Below are 25,675 nucleotides of genomic sequence, written 5' to 3'. Positions count from 1 at the left end.
CCATCATCCCAAGCTCCAACAAACACTTCTCAAGCAGATCCTAGCCAGCCACTAGGGCCCTCTCAAGTGCACCCTAGCCACCCCTCTAGCAAATCTCAAGCGTACCTAGGTCGCCCTTCAAGGAAATGCTTTGCCTTCCTATAGTCGAGAAAACGTAAATCCCCAGAGGCCCAGTCCAACAAAAAAGAAATCCAACAAGTCCTCACCCATGTATGCCATGCTTTATAACATGATGTGAAGATGGATCAACTCAACTCTAGTGAAAGGGTGATGGCCTGTTATTTACGAAATTGGGATATATAACACCAGCTAAGTCGACTGAATTGCAGAATGATTGATCCAGTCATTACCTACCATGCCAAAGGTCAAATACATTGCTTGTTGGGTGATCCAGATACAGTGATAGATCTGGTCAGTATCCATAATACAATGTGGAGAACCGTTTCCTAATCCTTAGAGATTCCCTTTGGTCAATAATGTGTTATTGTTTCTTGCATTCAATCTTCGTTTCCTAATCCTTAGATATTACCTTTTTCATTAATGTGTTATTGTTTCTTGAATTCAAATTACAGATACCTGCGGACATGGTTGTAAATGCAACTTTAACAGCCATGGCAAGGCATGCAGGAAAGCCAGGCGTAAAGGTTTATCACGTTGCTTCTTCCGTGGCAAATCCATTAAGATTAGGAGAAATTGTTAATATACTATTTGAACATTTTAAATGCAATCCATACATTGATCACAACGACAAGCCAATAAGATTTCCGAAGGCAATGACCTTGATTCATACTATGGAGAACTATAGACTGGCTTTGGACACAACTTTTGATTCCCCTAGCAGTGTAAGTTGCAAAGCTATTCTGTATTTACCTACCAGCTTGTTAATATCATATTATTAGAATATTTCGAAATATTATATATTTAGAAAAATCAAAACTTACTTGTGTTCATGCAGATAAACTCATTATAAACCCAAGGTGTTCTTGCAGATAAATGGGTCATCATCAGAACATATCGTGCAGCAATTGAAACACATGGCCAAAATCCACGAGCCATACTTATTCTGTAAAGCAAGGTGAGTGAGCGAAGCTTTCATACCAAAAATTATTATTATAAACCGTCAATTTCTGCAGATATAAACAATTTTGTAAAATATTTGTGCAAATTCGATATCTCAAATTTTGAAAAGTTGTCACAGGAGCTCTCTCCCGAGGAACGGGAGAGTTTCGGATTTGATATTTGGAATATCGAGTGGAGAGATTACATTGCAAATATTCATATTCCTGGACTCAGGAAACATGTCTGGAAAGGACACGGTACAGGAAAACAAATTATAAATATCTAGTGTCGGTCGTAATTACTTATAATGTGTAGGGTTTGAGGTTCAGTCTCTTCGGTGATCATAGAAAGTGGAACAAACTCTGGAGAATACATTTGTTTTTGGTCGTTTTGAAGCAATTTGTTGACTACAAGGTGCAGTTACAGGGTATGCTAAAGTTGTGAAGGTGTGAAGTGTGATGTTTCAGCGATGCAAGAGAAATTTTTGTTGTGGTGCTTTTGTGTTAAATAGAGATGATATTCATATATGCAGCAATATGATATAAACACTTTTTGTTTGAGCAATGATCTGTGTTATGATTGACATATCTTTCTCAATATTCCTTTATTTATAGGCATAAAACACAAATTTTCCGATCGGTATTTCATTTTTAGTATATGGCATTTCATTTTTACTATATAATATTTAATTATTTTTTCATTAAATTAAATCAAATTTTGATAACAAATTTCTATTCTATAATATTTTGTATTTTTGAAATATTAAAATTTATTAAACTATTGTTAAAAATATTAAAATCTTTTTACTAAATGAAGACTAAGGTGATTTTAGAATATAATGTTTAGTATTGTATAATATAAATTATGATAAATCTTTTTAAATTTTCATAATTTTTTATTATCATCATCATAAATATTAGTATAATTATATAAATTAAATGGTCGTTAAATGCTCATAAACATTAAATCACTTATTTTAAGATACATTTCACATTATTAAGATTTAAAAAATCATAAAAGTTGATTAAATTCTTATTGTTATAATAATAAAATGAAATTTTGGAAAATTATTATAAAATAGTTAATATATAACTTAATCACACCTAATTAAAAAAAAAATCAACCATGGATATTCACCCCGATTTTCCCATAGAGATTGTTCACCTTCACGAAATATTTTAGAATATTATTAGTAGTAATTACAAATGGAAGATTGAATTTATCTCAAAAGTAGTTATTCCCTTCATGCCTTTTTAATTAAATTGATTAGTTAAAATTAAAAGATATTAACAAGTGCCATAACATGTGCCAAATGAAATGAGTTATGGTTTTATGGGCATGTGGAATTGATAAGTCATGGTATTGTAACAAAACCTATTTATAAATTAAAAATATCCATGGTAAAATGAGGGTGAAACTCCAATTTTGTTACATTTTGTTGACACCTAATCCTTGTGATTGGGTGAATATATGTAAATAGATAAATAAGAAATATGAACAGTGATTGGGAGATGAAGTGCATAGTCCCTGCCTCATGTATATAATGAAAACCTACCTGATGGAATAGAACACAAGAATCATTTTTGCCTTATGGAGTTACTGCTGGCTTGATATGGTATAGAGCCAACTCCTTCTTTTCTTAGCTCTTATGTCCCTTGAAACTCCCTAGTCTACTCACCATATAGAAGCGTTGCTCCTCTATATAATTAGTTGTCCATATAATTCAAGGCCTGACACTGCCTACGCTCTCTGGCTCTCTCGACTGTCCATAAACATTTTCTGCCATACTTATTCCAGTGAAAGCTATTGCCTCCGCCATTATCGTAATCCCATACAGTCCGTTTGAGGAATCATTCCAATCTGTATGTTTGTGTCCCTATTCTTTTGATTGGTCAGTCCTTGGTCTTTGAGACACTAATATGCAAATTAAATAGATCTTTCCGTGAGGTGATTCTTATTGATACCAGTCATTAGCTTCCAGTCATAAGCGTATATGCTCCGGTATATTTTAACACTGGCCAACTAACCAAGCTCAGAAGCTGATTCACATCGACCATTTCTGTGGTCGGAATCTGGTTTGAATCCCATTCGAACCGTAATCCCCATAGCGGAAATGCCACTGTTTTCAGGAATTCGACATGTGCTTGGAGGGACGTCGGCTGTTGGTCTCCTAATCTCGAAGGGTTCGTTGTTTGTTGCGAGGTCTTCACCCATTGGCCTGAAGAATGCTATTGCTTTGAACTTTTTCACATAAAGTTGGCCTGATGTGCCATATTATCACCAATTCAAATAAACGTGTTCCTTGTGAGTTCACGATATTTAAACTGTTTTCAAGTGCTCCTCCTTATTCTTTTTCTTCTCTGCATCAACGTATGGTATATTTTTCAGAACTGCATATGATATTGATATCAGATTTCATTTTGTCATATATATATATATATATATATATATATATATATATATATATATATATATTTATGATGGTTGGCATATAAGGGGGCCGACATCAAAGGAGATGAATCCGACTTGAATCTTGGGTGATAGGTGGAGCTGAGTGCTACTTCTAGTGTGGATATGTCATGTATTGTATTGAAGTTTTATAGTATATACGTTGAGATTAGATTGGTGAAGACCAAATTCAGATAGCTTTGTTGCCTTTTCATGTAAAACAATTCAAGAACGTTGCAGAAAAATGATGAGGATGAAATTTGAAATTTTTTTGAGAATGCATAGCTAATCTATGTTTTATATTTTCATTAAAGACAAAGACTGTACATGGAGAAATGCCCTTTTGAATTGTAAAAAAAAAATTACCACCAGAAGTACAATTTTACTGTATATTGGCAGAAGTATTTTTCTATCAAAAGAAGTTTTTTTTACAAAATGCATTCAATCATATCCATGGTGGGAATACTTCTCACTGGCAAGGAGAACTATCCTGAATGGTCTCGGATGATAAAACACACCCTCATTTTCAATGAATTTTGGAAAGGAGTGTGTGTCAGAGACAGAGAAAATGAACTAGTACAGCCTACCTGAGACAAAGAGCTCGTCATTTGGAAAAAAAAGAACAACAAAGCTTATGCATTAATCGCAACATCTGTAAATGAAGAGATGAGTCGCCATATTTCGTCATATTCAGCTGCCTTTAAAGCCTTACAAAAGTTGAAAGAACTCTATGACTCACATTTTGCACTTGAAGTTGTTCAACTCATGATTAAACTCTTCACTCTTGAACTGCAAAATAATGATCCTCTTACTCTTGCATCTAAAGTAAAGTCTATAATGCATGATATGAAATCCACTAAGGTTTAATTGGATATTCCTCTTATCGCTTTTCTCAAGGCACTTTATCCTACTTCAATTATCTTAATTCATTGCAAGCAAATGGAAATATCAAAGATATAACCTTTGACTCTCTTGTGAAAAAGTTTGCTGAAAGAGAGAAAGCTTTTGGAAAGAAGACAACCCTTGAATATTCTGTAGAGGCTGTGTGCCTTGCTCATAAAGAAAATCATCCTGCTCAAGATTCTACAAGAGGAAGAGGTGGTCAAAGAGGAAGAGGAAGATATTTCAGAGGCAGGGGTGCAGACATTCTCAAGGAGAAAAGGCAGATTTGCACTACATACGCTGTAAAAGAAATGGATCACATGATGCCTCTACATGCAAGCTACCATGGGACAAAATTGAGCAGAAAAAAAACCAACAGAAAGGTAAAGCTGATGATACAGACAAAGGTAAAGCACCTGAATCCGCTCACTATGTTGTGGCACAATGTAACATTGGAGTAAATGAAGATTTATTTAATGCTTCACTTGCTTCTTGGAAAAATGATTGGTTGCTTGATTTAGGAGCAACCTGCCACATGACTTATAGAAAATATTTTTTTGAAGATTTCACTGACAATGTTGAGGGAGTAGTATACTTTGCAGACCAATCAAAAATCAAGCCATCAGAGCTTGGCACAATCAGGCTTAAACTGCATGGTCTTCCAGACTTTCTTCTGCATCATGTTCTATATCTCCCACAGCTCAAGAGAAACTTGTTGTCCTTGGTCGACATTTGCCAGCAAGGTCACTCCATTCATATGTTTGATGGCAAGCTTGAGGTAAGAAAAGCATCTGACCACTCACTTGTCAGGAGGGGAATAGAGGAAGAAAGGCTTCTCAAGCTGCAAGGAACCTCTGCTCGTACACAACATTTCTCATACAATTCTCATCATGAAGAAGGTACACTTCCATCAAGTTTATTATGGCATGCTATATTTGGACATTTGAACTATGACAGTCTCCGCTTATTGAAGAAAAATGGTGTTGCTGGTTTGCCTACAATTCCTAGGAAACTTAAGAAATGTGATGCTTGCATTCTAGGAAAGCATAAAAAACAGTCTTTTCATGATTCACATTGAAGAGCACATAGAAAACTTGAACTCATTCATTCAGATTTATGTGGTCCAATGCCTGTTCCTTCTGCAAATGGAAATAAATATATCATGACATTTATTGATGACTACAGCAGAATGTGTTGGGTTTATTTATTGAAGAACAAATCTAATGCTTTTCAAACATTCAAGAATTTTCATAAATTTATTGAAAATGATGCACAATCTCATATTGGGTCTATTCGCACTGATAATGGAAAAGAATACACATCAAATGAATTTGAAAACTATCTTCGCCAACATGGGATCAAACATCAAACAATTGTGCCTTATAATCCCCAACAGAATGGTGTAGCTGAAAGAATGAATAGGACAATCTTAAATATGGTACGATCCATGCTCTTCTTCAAAAATCTAAAGATAATGTTTTGGGATGATGTTGTTCTATGTGCTGCATATATAAAGAATAGATGTCCATCTAATGCTATAAGAAACAAGACTCCATATGAAATGTGGTATGGACATGTTCTATCGGTAAAGCATCTCAGGGTCTTTGGTTCCACCTATTATGCATTGATACCAAAGGTACATAAAAACAAACTTGGTGCTAGAAGTCGTAAGTGTATATTTCTGGGGTATTCAAACAACTCCAAATCATACCTCCTCTATGATGAAGTAAATAAGAAGTTTGTTGTATCTAGAGATGTAATTTTTCTTGAATCATCCAAAACTGACAATGTTGTTGAGTGGCAACTTGATCACTTGGATAGATTCGCAAAAGAAAAATCATTTCAAGAATTTGATAATCAGATTCCACATCTTGAAGGGGCGATTCCTATACTTGATCAACATGTGGAATTTTCTTCTGAATAACACTCTCCCCCGCATGAAACTCCAACAACGAATGATGCTTTAAGTGATGTGATTGATAGAATTGGGAGACTCAATCTTGATTCAGTCCCAACTCAATCAACGAAGCAGCCTGTACCATCTGAAAAAGGTCCCCCAAAGTGGCTGACAAAGACACTTGAAAGTGTTCATCCTAATGAGGTTGGAAAGACAGGAACTATAAATTCAAACCAGCAAAATGGAGGTGATGTGGATGACTCTAATTCACCTGTTGATATGGATGTTTCTTATGATTGTGAATTGAACTTGTCTACAAATTTTGAACCAACTTCCTTCAAAAAAGTTGCTTCTCATGACGAATGGAAAGAAGCAATGCAAAAGGAGTATGATGCCCTCATAAAGAATGGCACTTGGAAGCTGGTTGATCTTCCATTAAGAACCAAACCAATTGTCTGCAAGTGGGTCTACAAGAACAAGTATAAAGCTGATGGCTCACTTGACAAGCACAAAGCTAGGCTTGTGGCAAAAGGTTTTGCACAGAAGGAAGGAGTTGATTATGAGGAGACTTTTTCCCCCACAGCAAAATGGGCTACCATCCAGACACTCTTTACACTAGCAGCTCAGAATGGTTGGAAAGTCCACCAAATGGATGTAAAAGCTACTTTCTTAAATGGAGATCTAAAAGAGAATGTTTTTATGTCCCAGCCTGAATGATTTACTATGAAAGGACATGAACATAAAATATGCAAACTGGTGAAGTCCTTGTATGGCCTCAAACAAGCATCGCAAGCCTGGTATGAAAAACTAACTAAGCATCTTTTGAAAGTCAACTTCAAACATTATGATCTTGATGATGCAACTTTATTTGTAAAGAAAGTTGACAAAACAGTTGTATATCTTGTGATATATGTAGATGATATTTTAATGACAGGGAACAATGAAAGCTACATTGCATCCATAAAGAAGTAATTGGGGAAAAGTTTTGAAATGAATGATTTGGGCTATGTTCATTACTATCTTGGCATTGAAGTAACCCAACATCCGAAGTCCATATTTCTTTCTCAAAAGAAATACATTGGAGATCTGTTGAACAGTTTGGCATGACAAAGTGCAATCCTCTTACTACTCCAATGGAACAAAACTTAAAGCTCACATCTATTGAAGGAAAATAATTTTAGGATGCAACAAAGTATAGAAAGATTGTAGGAAGTCTCAACTACCTAACTACTACCAGACCAGACATTTCATTTGTTGTTGGAATCCTCTCCAGGTTTATGTAAAAGCCTTGTGAGGGACATTGGTCTGCTGCAAAAAGAGTTCTAAGGTACTTGAAGGGAACTCAAGACTTGGAATCAAGTATACATAGGTGGACGACTTCAGCTTGATTGGATACTCTAATTCAGACTTCGATGGAGACAAAGAAACTGGGGTATCTACTTCAAGATATGCTGCGAGTCTTGGATCAGGATCTATCTCCTAGAGATCACGCAAACAATCAGTTCCAGAAAATTTCACAACAGAAGCATAATACTTGGCAGCAGCTGAAGCAACAAAAGAAATTGTGTGGCTTAGGAAAATTCTTGAAGATTTGCAGGTAAAACAAGTACAATCAACTCTCCTCATGATTGACCATACCTCTGCAATAAAGTTGGCCAAGAACCCAAAGTTCCATGATTGAACGAAGCACATCAATACTAAATATCATCTGATTCGGCATCATGTTGAGGCCAAAACAATCCATCTCCATCATTGTTCCACAAATGAGCAAATTGTAGACATCTTCAACAAAGCGCTTGGAAGAGAAAAGCTTGAACGATTCAAAATAATGCTTGGACTCACCAAGATCCCTTCCGATTAAGGGGGGGAATGTTGACACCTAATCCTTGTGATTGGGTGAATATATGTAAATAGATAAGTAAGAAATATGAATAGTAATCGGGAGATGAACTGAACAGTCTCTCCCTTATTTATATAATGAAAACCTACTTGATGGAATAGAACACAATAATCATTTTTGCCTTATGGAGTTACTGCCTGGCCTGACACATGTCTTTTTAAAATTTAAATATTTTTAACTCATAGATTAATTCTTCTTATGATTAATAATACTAATAATTTAAAGATGTATGATGAAATAAGCGTTTTGATGTTAATTGCACATTTACTAACCATTTAAATTACATGGATGCACTAGTTGAATTAAAACTCTAAAAACCTTATTTTAAATAATAAAAAAACTTCATGGATCCATAAATCTAAAGACAAATAAACCTTCATAGTAAGAATTTTAGAATTTTAAGTATAATTTATTAGATATTCTCTCATAATCTATCCAATGGAATATCCATAACATTTACACATCACAAAAATAAAAAGAAGAATAATAGAAGAGTTATGGAGAATCAAGTTAGTGAGAGTCTAATAGAAAGACTAAGGATTACTACTTTGACCAACAATAAAAACATGGTGGTAATAACATAAAACAATGAGATAAAAAACAACAAGGGACTTGAGAGGACAATAGAACAACTACTAATTGACAAGCTATTCAAAAGTTCAAAAAAATTGTGGAGACATTTTAGGAGGAATCAACACCAAATGTATAACCGATTAATGCTTCTATGGTGACAGTTTAGCAAGCAATGGTTCTAAGTGTAAACTAAGTTAAAGAGAAAAAGGTGTTGATACCAATTAGCCCTATACAATAGACAATTCAACAATAAATGAAAAAATCAACACATAACCTCCACAACAAAGGCAACACCATGCCCAACCCAACAAACTCAAACAACACAAAAATGTGGGGCTAGTTCAAAGAAAAATTCATACATAAAGAAGAAATGGGTCGAGAAGAAAACAAAATCAAGAATAGACATGGTTTTCCAAGATATGGAGGAGCCAACTTAGCCAACGAAATCTATATTTGATTACACGAATAGTTACAAATTAGGTCATATAATATAGAAATAGATCTATTGGACACAAGCCGACACCTTGTACATCAGCTTGTCGATATAAATGTGTGATTATAATAGGAGAAGGAAAGGATGTGGCATGAAAATAAAATATCTAAATTACATATATAACTTTGAAAGAGGAAATTATTGGATTTAGGCAAAGTAGAAAATCATTAGAATTAGTTGCACAACAGGTGATAACAATATCAACCATGTTAAATAATTGACCAACATATTTTACATCCACATGTAGTTGACTCAAAGTGTATTAGAGCCTAAAAAAGGATTTGAATGATAGCGAGAAACTCATTATCGACTTCAAATATTAGCAAAATCTATCAACACAAGTAGCTACAAAAAAGGAATTTAGGGATACATTGATTGAAGAAGAAAGGAGGTGTTTTTGAGAAGGAGAAAGAGTGCGGGTAGAAGAAAACACAGATCTCAACCACCTAAATAGAGTCATACAATAGAAACAAAATTTATAGGATCAATGCAATCTCGACTTGTACATAGTAAATGAAGCTACATTGACACAAGAACTATAATATTTCGCACATATGACTTCAACAAGGGTGCAAATTTAGTACATAGTTGACAAGTTGACATATTTTGACTAGTAGTTGCAACAAGTTACTCCCATCTCTCTCTCTCTCTCTCTCTCTCTCTCTCTTTATATATATATATATATATGTGTGTGTGTAAAATAATCACATTATTATATGTATATTAATCATATAAAGTAAATGCTTATGAACATCAAATCACTTATTTTATGATACATCTTGCATTGCTAGGGTTCTGAAGATACTATGGTTTTGAATCGCTGCAACTTGCGTCAGAAACATATCTCCACACTTTCACCTCTACTGAAATGCTCTGACGTCTCCTCCAAGTTGAGCGAGCTCATGATGGGGCCTCTTGGTGGCGGAGCATCTGCCCCCTCCTTCAAATTTGTCCTCTTTGGTGCACACCGTCCTCCCGTAGATCCTTCGTCCAGTTCTGGCCAACACTAGGGAAAACCATCCAATTCACTGACCCTAGGTGCTCAATGATAGATGCGCATGTGAGGCTGCTACCTTCCAAAAGTAACCAAGAATCCCCGAGTGGTGATTCCCAACAATTGCCTTGAGAAATCTATCCATTTTATGTAGGATCATGCAATAATTTTTAAATTCATGGGAATTTGGCCCAGAGAAGAAGATATCCTATGTTGGATCTAGATTAAATGGCAGCCAGAAGCCCCTTTCGATCTTCGCCTATGAACCAAGGGCTTTTTCACAGTAATCTTTGAAGATCTAGATGACCGCAAGCGAATTGTAGATAATGGCCCTTATTTCATGAATAGTGTTGGTTTATTCATGAGACGCTAGGAACCTTGCTATAAGCCAAAAAAGGAACAATTCTTGGTTGTCCCCATCCGGTTTCAACTATACTCCCTTACAGAGGAATTTTGGGAGATGGATATCGTAGAATCCATCTACAACTCCATAGGAGACTTTGTCTAGGTCTCAGAGATCACAAGATATAAGCATTTTTCTTTGTATGCCCAAATCTGCATGTATATGAACATATCTCTACCTCTCCTGAAATCAGTGGAATAGAATACCAGGATGATATCTAGTCCCAGCCGTTGGACTATGAGCATGCTTCCTCTAGGTAAAACTCCATCATCCCAAGATCCAACAAGCACTTCTCAAGCAGATCCTAGCCAGCCACTAGGGCCCTCTCAAGTGCACCCTAGCCACCCCTCTAGCAAATCTCAAGCAGACCTAAGTCGCCCTTCAAGGAAATGCTTTGCCTTCCTATAGTCGAGAAAATGTAAAGCCCTAGAGGCCCAGTCCAACAAAAAAGAAATCCAACATGTCCTCACCCATGTATGCCATGCTTTATAACATGATGTGAAGATGGATCAACTCAACTCTAATGAAAGGGTGATGGCCTGTTATTTACGAAATTGGGATATATAACACCAGCTAAGTCAACTGAATTGCAAAATGATTGATCCAGCCATTACCTACCATGCCAAAGGTCAAATACATTGCTTGTTGGGTGATCCAGATACAGTGATAGATCTGGTCAGTATCCATAATACAATGTGGAGAACCGTTTCCTAATCCTTAGAGATTCCCTTTGGTCAATAGTGTGTTATTGTTTCTTGCATTCAATCTCCGTTTCCTAATCCTTAGATATTACCTTTTTCATTAATGTGTTATTTTTTCTTGAATTCAAATTACAGATACCCGCGGACATGGTTGTAAATGCAACTTTAACAGCCATGGCAAGGCATGCAGGAAAGCTAGGCGTAAAGGTTTATCACATCGCTTCTTCCATGGAAAATCCATTAAGATTAGGAGAAATTGTTAATATACTATTTGAACATTTTAAATGCAATCCATACATTGATCACAACGGCAAGCCAATAAGATTTTTGAAGGCAATGGCCTTGATTCATACTATGGAGAACTATAGGCTGGCTTTGGACACAACTTTTGATTCCCCTAGCAGTGTAAGTTGCAAATCTATTCTGTATTTACCTACCAGCTTGTTAATAGCATATTATTAGAATATTCGGAATATTATATATTTAGAAAAATCAAAACTTACTTGTGTTCATGCAGATAAACTCATTATAAACCCAAGGTGTTCTTGCAGATAAATGGGTCATCATCAGAACATATTGTGCAGCAATTGAAACACATGGCCAAAATCCACGAGCCATACTTATTCTGTAAAGCAAGGTGAGCGAGCGAAGATTTCATGCCGAAAATTATTATTATAAACCATCAATTTCCGCGGATACATAGATAAACAATTTTGTAAAATATTTGTGCAGATTTGATATCTCAAATGCTGAAAAGTTGTCGCAGGAGCTCTCTCCCGAGGAACGGGAGAGTTTCGGATTTGATATTCGGAATATCGAGTGGAGAGATTACATTGGAAATATTCATGTTTCTGGACTCAGGCAACATGTCTGGAAAGGACGCAGTACAGGAAAACAAATTAAATATCCAGTGTCGGTCGTAATTACTTATAGTGTGTAGGGTTTGAGGTTCAGTCTCTTCGATGATCATAGAAAGTGGAACAAACTGTGGAGAATACATTTGTTTTTGGTCGTTTTGAAGCAATTTGTTGACTACAAGGTGCAGTTACAGGGTATGCTGAAGGTGTGAAGGTGTGAAGTTTCAGTGATGCAAGAGAAATTTTTGTTGTGGTGCTTGAGTGTTAAATAGAGATAATATTCATATATGCAGCAATATGATATAAACACTTTTTTGTTTGAGCAATGATCTATGTTATGATGGATGTATCTTTCTCAATATTCCTTTATTTATAGGGATAAAACACACAAATTTTCCAATCGGTATTTCATTTTTATTATATGGCCTTTCATTTTTACTATATAATATTTAATTATTTTTTTCTTAAATTAAAATCAAAATTTGATAACAAAATTTCTATTCTATAATATTTTGTATTTTTGAAATACTAAAATTTATTAAACTATTGTTAAAAATATTAAAATATTTTTATTAAATTAAGACTAAGGTGATTTTAGAATATAATGTTTAGTATTGTATAATATAAATTATGATAAATCTTTTTAAATTTTGATAATTTTTTATTATCATCATCATAAATATTAGTATAATTATATAAATTAAATGGCCACTAAATGCTCATAAATATTAAATCACTTATTTTAAGATACATTTCACATTATCAAGATTTAAAAAATCATAAAAAATAATTAAATTCTTATTATTATTATAATAAAATGAAATTTTGGAAAATTATTATAAAATAATTAATATATAACTTAATCATACATACATAAAAAAAATAACCATAGATATTCACTCGGACTTTCCCATAGAGATTGTTCACCTCCACAGAATATTTTAGAATATTATTAGTAGTAATTATAAACGGAAATTGAAATTTATCTCAAAATTAGTTATTCCCTTTATGTCTCTTTAATTAAATTGATTAATTAAAAAAAACATATTAGCAAGTGCCATAACATGTGCCATATGAAATGAGTTATGGTTTTATGAGCATGTGGAATTGATAAGTCATGGTATTGTAACAAAGCCTATTTATAAATTAAAATTCTCCATGTTAAAAAGGGTGAAACTTGGATTTTGTTACATGTCTTTTTAAAATGTAAATATTTTTAACTAATATATTAATTCTTCTTATGATTAATAATACTAATAATTTAAAGATGTATGATGAAATAAGGGTTTTGATGTTAATTGTGCATTTACTAACCATTTAAATTACATGGATGCACTAGTTGAATTAAAATTCTAAAAACATTATTTTAAATAAACAATACTTCATGGATCCATAAATCTAAAGAGAAATAAACCTTCATAGTATATATTTTAGAATTTTAAGTATAATTTATTAGATGCGCTCTCATAATCTATCCAATGGAATATCCATAACATTTATAGATCACAAAAATAAAGAAAAAGAATAATAGAGGAGTTATGGAGAATCAAGTTAGTGAGATTCTAACAAAAAGACTAAGGATTACTACTTTGACCAACCATAAAAACATGGTGGTAATAACATACAACAATGAGATAAGAAACAACAACAAGGGACTTGAGAGGACAATAGAAAAAGTACTAATTGACAAGCTATTCAAAAGTTCAAAAAAGTTGTGCAGACATTTTAGGAGGAATATGTTGAGATTGCAACAAGATGATGGAGCTTAGTGAAAAGAGTCGCCTTCACTAAGTGGGCCCGCAGGCAAATTATGGCGCAAGTTCTATTTTTTATCCCAGCGGGGATGATCACAATATGAGTGATCACAGTGTGGATGACCAAAGTGTGGATGACCACAATGTGGGTGATCACAGTTTGGGTGATCACAGTATGAGTGATCAAAGTCTATTTTTAGACTGGCTGTCAAAAATAGAAAAGTCAAATATTATTGTCTCATAATAATATTTGGACTATAAACTTGATCTTATTCTCTTGGAGCACTTCAGGATGAGCTATGGATGTGGTACATGCAGATCCCAGAAGGAAATACGTGGTTACCTATGGGATGACTAATATTTACATGCAGGACTTCAGTTAGAACTCAAGTGAGTTGAGTTTAGTTGACTGGAGGTGTAGTTGATGGAGTTGTGTTCAGTTTAGCTTTATTAAACTGGTTGTATTTAGTCTAACTGGCAAATAGACTAGAGATGAGTTGGGTGAATTAGTTATTAATTAATTCACAAGTTATTAACTCATAATGAAACTATAGAATACATCAGTTAACTTAGCTGCATGTCAGTGCATGTTTAGTTCAGCAGGGACAGGTGTTAGAGGATCAGATTGCTATCAGTTGTGACTATAGTTGTGCATGATGATTTGCACAATCAGAGGGATTGAGTATGCCAGTGAATTGGCCAATACTAAGAATTTTAGCCTGTGCTCATGTCCAACACAGTGTGAGTGATTCTTTGTAGGTGAAATACGAGTTTGGTAAGCCATTCTCATCAATTCTTGAGCAAGTATTGAGTTGGAGAGGCAGGCAAGCAGTGGAATAGATTTGGAGATCAGATCTGAGCTGTATTGTGTGTAACAGGTGGAGCTGGTACTGGATTGCTTGTGATAAGCATTGTACTTTGTAATGTTACGTGTTCTCAATCATTAATATACAGATAGTGTGGGGTTTTTAGTGAGATGCTTTCCCCGGGTTACATACTGTGTTAATGTGTGAATGCTCTTGATGTTTTATTGTTATTGATGCTGCTATATTGATGATCAACATAGAGGAGCTTATGTATTGTGTATGTATTCCGCAATAGTACATGATCAGGATAATCTCTATTGAATATGTGTTAAATTATTCAAAATTTCTATATGGTATCAGAGCTAGATGATTTGTAGAAAAAGTTTCTACATGGTATCGGAGCCGTTGATCATTAGATCTACTATTCAGGAAGTGTTTACATTTTATTTCTTCAGGCGGAGTCTGTAATCGGGCTAGGTAGCCTCTGGATTCATCCTTCCTTTGGAAGGTGAGATATCCAGTGAATGCCCATACAATCAATCTCTGTACAAGAAATATTGTGTTCTCACGAATCTTAGATCCGAGGCGGTTGAGTTTGGAGCTGGTGGAAATCGAATTTGCAGCAGTGTTGTTGAAATGTCTTTCAACGGATTGTAAATGTTATTCCAAAGCAAGAGTGACCTGGCGCTCAAGGATAAACTCAGAAACAATAAAGGTGAGAATGGATCTTCATCAAAGGTATCTGATGAAGAGAATCGTGCTTTAGCTGCCAAAGAAAAGAAAGGGAAGAGAAAGAAAGCTTCTCAATCTGGTGCGAAAGGCAAGAAGCAGGATATGTCCAAGGTGAAGTGTTTTCACTGTAACCGACACGGACACTATGCCACTAATTGTCCGCAGAAGAAGAAGAACAAGCAAGCTGCTGGATCTTCAGTAGGTGAGGCTCTAGCCTCACAATTTGAGCTTGATTTTTCATTGATCGCATGCTTGGTTTCAAGTGTGATGGGATCAGTGTGGTTCTTGGACAGTGGTGCGTCTTTTCACATGACGGGAGATAGAGATTTGTCCTCTGATTTGGAGGAAAAAGATCTTGGAGTGCACATCGAGATGGGTGATGATGGTAGATACAGTGCGACCGGTATCGGTACCATTTCCTTTGAGAGGGAGTCTGGTAAACCCTTCGTATTGAAGGAAGTCATGCATGTTCCAAGATTGAAGAAGAATCTTATCTTAATGGTGATGTTAGAAGACAAGGGGTATGATGTTGTTTTCAACGAGGGAAAGTCTTTCCTGTGTAGCAAGACAACTGGTGAGACCCGGAAGATAGGGGTTCGAGTGAGGAACCTTTATCAGTTGCATGTAGATGGATGCGCAGCAATGGCGGGCAAGGCAGAAGGATTGGTGAGCTGGGATGATGGCGAGTTGTGGCACAGGAGATTGGGTCACCTTCACCACGAAGCCTTGAAGATACTGCAGCAGATCACTACAGGGCTTCCTAAAGGCACACTTGCGCAGTCAGATTAGTGCAAGGGGTGTACTTTGGGGAAGTTTGTGAAAGCCACATTTCACGAGAAGGATAGTCATGCCACAACGATCCTTGAGAGAATTCACACAGACATGTGTGGACCTTTCTCAGTTGCTTCGATAGCAAAACACAGGTATTATGTGATTTTTGTTGATGATTTCTCTCGTAAGTCCTGGATCTTCTTCATGCAGAAGAAGAGCGAGACATATTCAAAGTTCTGTGAATTCAAAGCATTGGTCGAGAAGGAGTCGGGGAAGAAGGTGAAGGCTCTTAGGAGCGATAATGGTGGTAAATACATCTCGGACGAGTTCAAGGATTTCTGCAAGGCAGAAGGGATTCGTAGAGAGCTCATAGCTCCCCATAACCCACAGAAGAACGGGGTAGCTGAGCGGAAGAACAGAACGATTGTGGGTGCTGCATGGGCAATGTTGCATGATCAGGGCCTACCCCTTCACTTGTGGGTGGAAGTATGCAATACAGCAGTTTATGTACAGAACCATTGTCCTCATAGGATACTTGGCATGAGTACACCCGAGGAGACTTATTCTGGTAAGAAGCCTGATCTTTCTCATTTGAGGATTTTTGGTGCTAACGTTTACATGCATGTGACGAAGGATGCCAGGAAGAAGTTGGAGCCGACCGTAGAGGTTGGGATATTTGTGGGGTACACTGATACGCCCCACAACTATCGTGTGTATTTGTCAGACAGTGGTAAAACTGTTGTGCGACGGGATATAAAATTTCAAGAGGAGAAAGCCATGAAGTGTTCGCTTGAGAGGGAGCTACACTTGCATGCAGATGAGGAGCTATTAGTTCCTATGGATGAGCTTCAGGACGTGGATCAGCCACAGGATGAGGTTCATGGAGTGGAAGAGACCACTCATGCAGCGCCAACCATTAGAGGGCGAAAGCGCTTGACAGAAGCTGAGCGACTGGCTCAAGATGCAGAGAAAGTTGTAGGACTACCTACAGCCCAACGCAGGCAGAGACAGTCACCTGATCGGTACACTAGATACATGGCTCTGATGAGCAAGTGTGTTGTGACTGAGCCATCATCTTTCGAGGAAGCTATGGAGGATCCGGCATGGGTAGACGCCATGGTAGAAGAGTATGATTCTATTGTCAGAAATAGTGCATGGGAGATTGTTCCTAGACCAGAAGGGAAATCAGTGGTGGGTTCGAGATGTATCTACAAAGTTAAGCAGGCAGCTAACGGGAGTGTAGAGAAGTACAAGGCAAGATTTGTTGCCTGAGGCTTTTCACAGATAGAGGGGATCTATTATGAGGAGACCTTTGCACCTGTCGCAAGGTATTCTTCCATACGGACGCTTCTTGCTCTCTCAGCGCAGATGGGATGGCACATTCATCAGATGGATGTGAAGACTGCGTTCCTCAATGGAGTCATTGAGGAGGAGGTGTACATTGAGCAACCCGAAGGCTTTGAGGTCATCAGCAGCGAGTCGCATGTGTGCAGGCTCAAGAGAGAGTTGTATGGGTTGAAGCAAGCACCACGTGTTTAGTACACACGGATAGACAACTATTTCACAGGACTTGGATTCTCCAAGAGTGAGGCGGATCCTAACCTATACCAGATTATGGTGGAGGGTAAGTTGCTTATCATTGTACTGTATGTTGATGATTTGATTCTAACGGGTGATGAGTTGTTGATACTGTCATGCAAGAAGGATCTTGCTACAGAGTAAGGATTTGGGCCTCCTTCACTATTTCCTAGGATTGGAAATATGGCAGAGCAGTGGTGGATTGCTTGTTTCTCAGGGCAAGTATGCTCGGGAGATACTGGAGAAGTTCAATGTGCATGGCTGCAAGCCTGTTGATACTCCTCTTCCTGTAGGTTGGAGGAAGGAGGATGCCACTTCGGGAGAAGAAGTGGATGCCACTGTTTATCGACAGTTGGTGGGGTCGCTGATGTATTTGGTCAATACACGACCTGATATATGCTATGCAGTTAACCAGCTTTCACAAGCTATGGTTAAGCCTACCAAGCTCTTCTGGAAGGCGGGCAAGCATGTATTGCGCTACTTTAGAGGCACATCAGGATATGGATATTGGTATAGACAGGAGGATGCAAATTGGGCAGGGAGCTCAACAGACGACATCAGGTACCATCATATCAGAGATTGTGTGCAGCGGAGGATCATGTTGCTTTTATACATTCCAACGGAGGATCAGGATGCTGATATTCTGACGAAGGCTCTCACCAGGAGCAAATTCGAGTACCACTGAGGCAGGATAGGGGTTGCTGATAATCCATATCTTGTCGAGCGGGAGTGTTGAGATTGCAACAAAATGATGGAGCTTAGTGAAAAGAGTCGCCTTTACTAAGTGGGCCCACAGGCAAATTATGGCGCAAGTTCTATTTTTGATCCCAGCAGGGATGATCACAGTATGAGTGATCACAGTGTGAATGACCACAGTGTGGATGACCACAGTGTGGGTGATCATAGTATGAGTGATCAAAGTCTATTTTTAGACTGGCTGTCAAAAATAGAAAAGTCAAATATTATTGTCTCATAATAATATTTGGACTATAAACTTGATCTTATTCTCTTGGAGCACTTCAGGATGAGCTACGGATGTGGTACATGTAGATCCTAGAAGGAAATACGTGGTTACCTATGGGATGACTAATATTTTCATGCAGGACTTCAGTTAGAACTCAAGTGATTTGAGTTTAGTGGACTGGAGGTGAAGTTGATGGAGTTGTGTTCAGTTTAGCTTTGTTAAACTGGTTGTATTTAGTCTAACTGGCAAATAGACTAGAGATGAGTTGGGTGAATTAGTTATTAATTAATTCACAAGTTATTAACTCATAATGCAACTATAGAATACATCAGTTAACTTAGTTGCATGTCAGTGCATGTTTAGTTCAGCAGGGACAGGTGTTAGAGGATCAGAATGCTATTTGTTGTGACTATAGCTGTGCATGATGATTTGCACAATCAGAGGGATTGAGTATGCCAATGAATTGGCCAATACCAAGAATTGTAGCCTGTGCTCACGTCCAACATAGTGTGAGTGATTATTTGCAGGTGAAATACGAGTTTGGTAAACCATTCTCATTAATTCTTGAGCAGGTATTGAGCTGGAGAGGCAGGCAAGTAGTGGAATAGATTTGGAGATCAGATCTGAGTTGTATTGTGTGTAAGAGTTGGAGATGGTACTAGATTTCTTGTGATAAGAATTGTACTTTGTAATGTTACATGTTCTCAATCATTAATATACAGATAGTGTGGGGTTTTTAGTGAGATGCTTTCCCCGGGTTAGATACTGTGTTAATGTGTGAATGCTCTTGATGTTTTACTGTTATTGATGCTGCTATATTGATGATCAACGTAGAGGAGCTTATGTATTGTGTATGTATTCCGCAATAGTACATGATCAGGATAATCTCTGTTGAATATGTGTTAAATTATTCAAAATTTCTACAGAATCAACACCAAATGTATAACCGATTAATGCTTCTATGGTGATAGTTTAGCAAGCAATGGTTCTAAGTGTAAACTTAGTTAAAGAGAAAAAGGTGTTGATACCAATTAGCCCTATACAATATACAATTCAACAATAAACAAAAAAGTAAACACATAACCTCCACAACAATGGAAACACCATGCCCAACCCAAGAAACTCAAACAACACAAAAATGTTGGGCTAGTTCAAAGAAAAAGTCATACATAAAGAAGAAATGAGTCGAGAAGGAAAAAAAATCAAGAATAGACATGGTTTTCCAAGATATGGAGGAGCCAACTTAGCCAATGAAGTTTATATTTGATAACACAAATAGTTACAATTTAGGTCATATAATATAGAAATAGATCTATTGGACTCAAGCCGACACCTTATACATCAGCATGTTGATATAAATGTGTGATTATAATAGGAGAAGGAAAGGATGTGGCATGAAAATAAAATATCTAAATTACATATATAACTTTGAAAGAGGAAATTATTAAATTTAGGTAAAGTAAACAATCATTAGAATTAGTTGCACAACAGGTGATAACAATATCGACCATGTTAAATAATTGGCCAACATATTTTACATCCACATGTAGTCGTCTCAAAGTGTAGTAGAGCCTAAAAAAGGATTTGAATGATAGCTCGAGAAACTCATTATCGACTTGAAATATTAGAAAAATCTATCAACACAAGTAGCTACAAAAAAGGAATTTAGGGGTACATTGATTGAAGAAGAAAGGAGGTGTTTTTGAGAAGGAAAAAGAGTGTGGGTACAAGAAAACATGGATCTCAACCACCTAAATAGAGTCATACAACAGAAACAACATTTAGAGGATCAATGCAATCTTGACTTGTACGTAGTACATGAAGCTACATTGACGAAAGAACTATAATATTTGGCACATATGGATTCAACAAGGGTGAAAATTTAGTACATAGTTGACAACTTGACATCTTTTGACTAGCAGTTGCAACAACTTACTCTCTCTCTCTCTCTCTCTCTCTCTCGATATATATATATATATATATATATATATATGACATTCTTATATGTATATGAATCATATAAATTCAATGCTTATGAACATCAAATCACTTATTTTATGATACATCTTACATTGCCAAGATTGAAAAAATAACAAAAATTAATTAAATTAAATTATTATTATTATTATGGGTTGGATCTCTGCTAGGGTTCTGAGGATACTAGGGTTTTGAATCGTTGCAGCTTGCGCCAGAAACATATCTCCACACTTTCACCTCTGCTGACATGCTCTGACATCTCCTCCACATTGAGCAAGCTCACGATGGGGCCTCCTGGAGGAGGGGCATTCGCCCCCTCCTTCAAATTTGTCCTCTCTGGTGAACACCATCGTCCCGCAGATCCTTCATCTAGTTCCAGCCAAAACTAGGGAAAACCATTTGATTCACTGACCTTAGGTGCTCAATGATAGATGCGCATGCGAGGCCGTTGTCTTCCAAAAGTAACCAAGAATCCCCGAGTGGTGATTCCCAACAATCACCTTGAGAAATATCTCCATTTTATGTAGGACCATGCAATAATCTGTAAATTCATGTGAATTTGGCCCAGGGAAGTAGATATCCTATGTTGGATCTAATTTAAATGGCAGCCAGAAGCCCCTTTCAATCTTCGCCTATGAGCCAAAGGTTTTTTCATAGTAATCTTTGAAGATCTAGATGACCACAAGCGAATCTTGGATAATGGCCCTTATTTCATGAAGAGTGTTGTTTTATTCATGAAACATTGGGAACCTTGATATAACCCAGAAAAGGAACGATTCTTGGTTGCCCCCATCTAGTTTCTACTGTACTCCCTTACAGAGGAATTTTGGGAGATGGATATCCTAGAATCCATCTACAATTCCATAGAAGACTTTGTCCAGGTCTCAGAGATCACAAAACATAAGCATTTTTCTTTGTATGGACGAATCTGCATGTATATGAACATATCTCCACCTCTCCTGAAATCAGTGGAATAGAATACCAGGATGATATCTGGTCCCAGCTACTGGACTACGAGCATGTTTCGTTCAAATGCAGGCTTTGCCATGAATATGGGCACTTATTTTGTGACTGCCCTCAACAAGCCTCAACAAATCTTAAGCGGACCTAAGTCTCTCTTCACGGAAATGCTTTTCCTTCCTATAGCTGAGCAAACGTAAAGCCCTAGAGGCCCTGTCCAACAACAAAGAAATCCAACAAGTCCTTGCCCATGTATGCCATGCTTTATAACATGATGTGAAGATGGATCAACTCAACTCTAATGAAAGGGTGATGGTCCATTATTTACGAAATTTGGATACAGATGGATCAACAAATATCCCTCAAGATCAGCTGGAGAAATTCCATAAAATTTACAAGGAATGGGAGAAATTCCAAGCCACAATGGATCCTCCCCTAAAATGGCTCTTTCTATTCAGGAAGATGACTCATCCAAGCACCAAATGAATCTGAGCTTGGGCTTCAGAAATAAAGGTAGACGACCCACTAGAAAAGTGATTTGTGAAGCAGGGTTGATCTTAGTCAGCTCAAGATAGACTAACATTCTGATGGAATATTATCAATGATCCCTCCCCCCCCCCCCTTCAATGAAGTTGCTATCATGGAATATAAGAGGCCTCAACTCCAAGGGTAAGTTGAGGTATCTGAAGGAATAAATTCAATCTGAGAAAACATACATTGTTGTCCTACAGGAAACCAATGTAACACAAGAAAGACTTACAAATATTGCTAGTAGAGGTTGGACTCTCACGGAGTGCATGGATTTTGACGCAAGGGGTAGTTCTGGTGGCGTAGGTATCTTCTGGGATCCTTGATCCATCTCCTTTGGAAGTTGGATAGCCCACCACCACACCCTCTCAAGCCAATTTGAATGTATTGGTTCCCCCGACAAAGTTTGGCTAACTGGGGTGTATGACCCTACTCTTCCAAGGTCGAAAGCAGGCTTCCTTCAAAACCTATGACACATAAAGGAAATCTTAGTTGACACAAACTAGATCCTAGCTGGGGATTTCAACCTCATAAAGGATCTCAGTGAGAAAAATGGAGGACTTCGACGGTTGGATCTGATCTCCTCTGCATTCCAGGAAGCCATCCAAGACCCAGGCATCAAGCACATTAATTTCAAGAATGGATCCCTCACCTGGAACAAATGACGAGGAGGTAAGTATCAAATAGCCTCAAAATTGAATCATTTTCTTCTTTCTGATAACATCCTCCATCATGATGTATTTTTCTAAGTGTCAATTTTCTCGTCCTTGGGATCAGATCACTGGTCTATCTGCCTAGAGATTGATCTATGAATGGCTCCTTGAAACTGCCCATTCTGCTTTGAATCATTTTTTATTGACAAACTAGACTTCCTAGCCAACCTTGAAGAATGGTGGAAAATAAGCAGGGTGATGGTTCGTAACCCAATAGAAACATTCCAACTAAAGTTCAAGGAGTTAAAAGGAAAGATCAGAGACTGGAATTGATCGTATTTTGACAATGCGCAATATATCAACAAATCATCTTGGAAGGAAGAATTGATGCCCTCATAACCCAGGAGGGTTAGGTTCTAACTAATCTAGAACAATGACGGAAATAGGAAGAAATTCTGTGGAGATAGAAGTCATGCATCCAATGGCTCAAAGAGGGTGAGTGCAACACAAAAATTTTCCACGAGACTATGTTGACACATAAATAGTTTAACCAGATCTTCCGCCTCAATGGTTCAGATAGTCGACGACTAGTGCAACATGAGGAAATATCCAAAGAGTTGATCACCCACCCACAGACTCTATTCACAGAGCCTTTTGAGGATGGATGTGAGGCTATATCCAGAATCCAACAATGTATTCCAATCTAATTTCGACAAACCAAAACGATGCCCTCATGAGAGAAATCTCCTATAGATAAGTGGATTAGGTGGTCTGGTCTCTCCCGTCGAATAAAGCCCCAGGTCCAATGGCTTTACCTATGAATTATGCAAAGTGGGATGGAAGTTTCTGGGTGACGAGATATTGGAGCTAGTAAAAGTCTCCTGATGCTCTCAATGGATTTGGTCAGGGTTGAATTCCACATTCCTAACACTCATCCATAAGAAAGGTGTGGCGCAGGACCTGGGTGGCTTGCTATACATTAATTTGTCGCACTCCCTGTCTCATACCCTCAGTTATCAAAATTTTCCCAAAATGTCACAGAGTGACAAAATTTTTCCATGAACTCACCATGAAACACATATAGAAACATTCCTAAAGAAGAGAAGAAGAATTGTCGTAAGAGAATTCTAGAGAAATTTTCCTGAAACATTAGTTTTCAGGGTCGACACGCTTTGCACCACTGATGGCCCGTGCTGATGGTTTGTTGCAACATGTTGACCTAACACTGCCAGTGCAAATTTTGATGGGAAAACCCATGTTGAACCTGTTCTGGCAGTCTTTCCTAAAGTGGAGGAGAAGCTTCACTTGCTATAATTTTCAATAACATGAGTTGGATGTTGTTGAACGAATATATGATCGAGTTCTCCCATTTTGAGTCCTTGATCCTAACTTTAGGGATATTCCCCTTAAGATGTGGACCTTCTTCCCTCTGATAGGAATCCTAGTCCTTTTCCTTCATTTGTAAATGTTGGTGCTATCTATATGGCAACGTTTTCCCTTCTCAGGTCTACCATTTGTTTACCAGTTTGGTTATTTTAGACCCCTATGATTTTGAATGTCCAGAATTCTCCTCAACTAGACCCTCCTCCACCTAAGTAGTATCAGCCTCCAGTTGATCTTAAAGTTGACCCTTTACCTTCTTCGTCGCTTTGGTCTTCTTCCTCTTCGTTTGGTGAAATCCTGCAAGCTAGTAACCAAGTGGATACGAAGAAGAAGAAAATGAGAATTAAGAAGAAGAAAAATAAGAAAAAGGCCAACCAAATAGTCATTGCTACCGAAGCAGCTAATGTTCAACAATCTTCCAATCAACCCTGAAAAGTAAAATCCCCTTGCATGTTATGTAAGGGTAACCACCTTCTTAGATATTGCCCTGGTATTCCCAAGGTCTTAGAAGTGTGGTCGATAGGTTCCCATCGACCTTTTTCATCAGCCTCTGGAGATCATGCTAGTGATAAACCATCAAATAGTGACAGTAAAGCCCATGGGAAAAAGGGAAAATTCAAATTTCCCTATAGGTTATGTGAAGGAAATCATCTTATTCACCTTTTTCCTCATATGGATGAAGCCTCAAAAGTATTAGATAACCTTACAACTTCCCAGCCTAATCTTCCAGCTAGTTATCAAAATATTTCCTCTAACCCTTCACTAGTTGATCAAGTGATTGATCAAAACTCATTTCTCATCAATCCCACTCTCTCTGAAGCTGAATCCCATGATTCCGTTCCCAACCAACCATTGGTCAAGAAAATTGTTGACTCGATTCTGATTTCAGTCCATCATATCCATCCTATAGAGAGTGAAGTTCATATCGCTTAGGTTCTTCTGGTTTCTTCAGATTCCAAAGAGTTAGAGGGAAATCCTCTTGTTCCTGTGATACAGTGATGATCCTCCAATTCCCACGATATGGGGGCATGGATCCTCCTGTTCCCATAACACAAGAGGGAAGTACTCCCATTTTTATGGAGCCCTCTCCAAGTAGTTTAGTCACTTTCTTTGATTGGAGTCAACTAGCAGGCTATCGTCTTCCTTATCATGTGCCTTTTCATATCACAATACAAGCTTATCATATACCTGTACCTATCACAATCATATATGAAGGTGCAGATGTTAGTATTATGTCTTCAACTACTTGGCAAGCTTTAGGTTCTCCGCAACTTGTGCCCGTTACCCAGAACCGGTTGGATTTTAACAGAGGAACCTATCAACCGTTAGGAATCCTTCCTAAGTTTCCTATTACTATTAATT

At 37.3% G+C, this 25,675-nt stretch overlaps 1 protein-coding gene across 1 annotated transcript; it reads left to right on the top strand.

Annotated features, from left to right (window-relative positions):
- The first annotated feature begins 584 nt into the window (after positions 1–584).
- On the top strand, positions 585–12,290 carry LOC149175218 (fatty acyl-CoA reductase 2, chloroplastic-like). The gene is made up of 6 exons (XM_089421082.1): positions 585–842; positions 990–1,075; positions 1,199–1,316; positions 11,486–11,755; positions 11,902–11,987; positions 12,083–12,290. The coding sequence occupies exons 1-6, from the start codon at positions 585–587 to the stop codon at positions 12,288–12,290; spliced, it is 1,026 nt and encodes a 341-aa protein (XP_089277208.1).
- Positions 12,291–25,675: the final 13,385 nt, after the last annotated feature.

Source organism: Pinus tabuliformis, chromosome 4_1, assembly GCF_031772625.1.
Source record: "Pinus tabuliformis cultivar Carrire ecotype Pingquan chromosome 4_1, CPIR1, whole genome shotgun sequence".
NCBI lineage: Eukaryota > Viridiplantae > Streptophyta > Pinopsida > Pinales > Pinaceae > Pinus > Pinus tabuliformis.
The sequence above is the reverse complement of the archived record's forward strand: the minus strand, read 5'-3'. Positions and strand labels throughout refer to the sequence as shown.

Bases quoted from the DNA above. Each gene is read 5' to 3' on its own strand.
- LOC149175218 (XM_089421082.1), top strand. From the start codon at position 585: ATGGTTGTAAATGCAACTTTAACAGCCATGGCAAGGCATGCAGGAAAG. The intron at 1,076-1,198 runs GTGAGTGAGCGA...AAGTTGTCACAG, and splicing joins TACTTATTCTGTAAAGCAAG to GAGCTCTCTCCCGAGGAACG. The intron at 1,317-11,485 runs GTACAGGAAAAC...TTCAAATTACAG, and splicing joins ACATGTCTGGAAAGGACACG to ATACCCGCGGACATGGTTGT.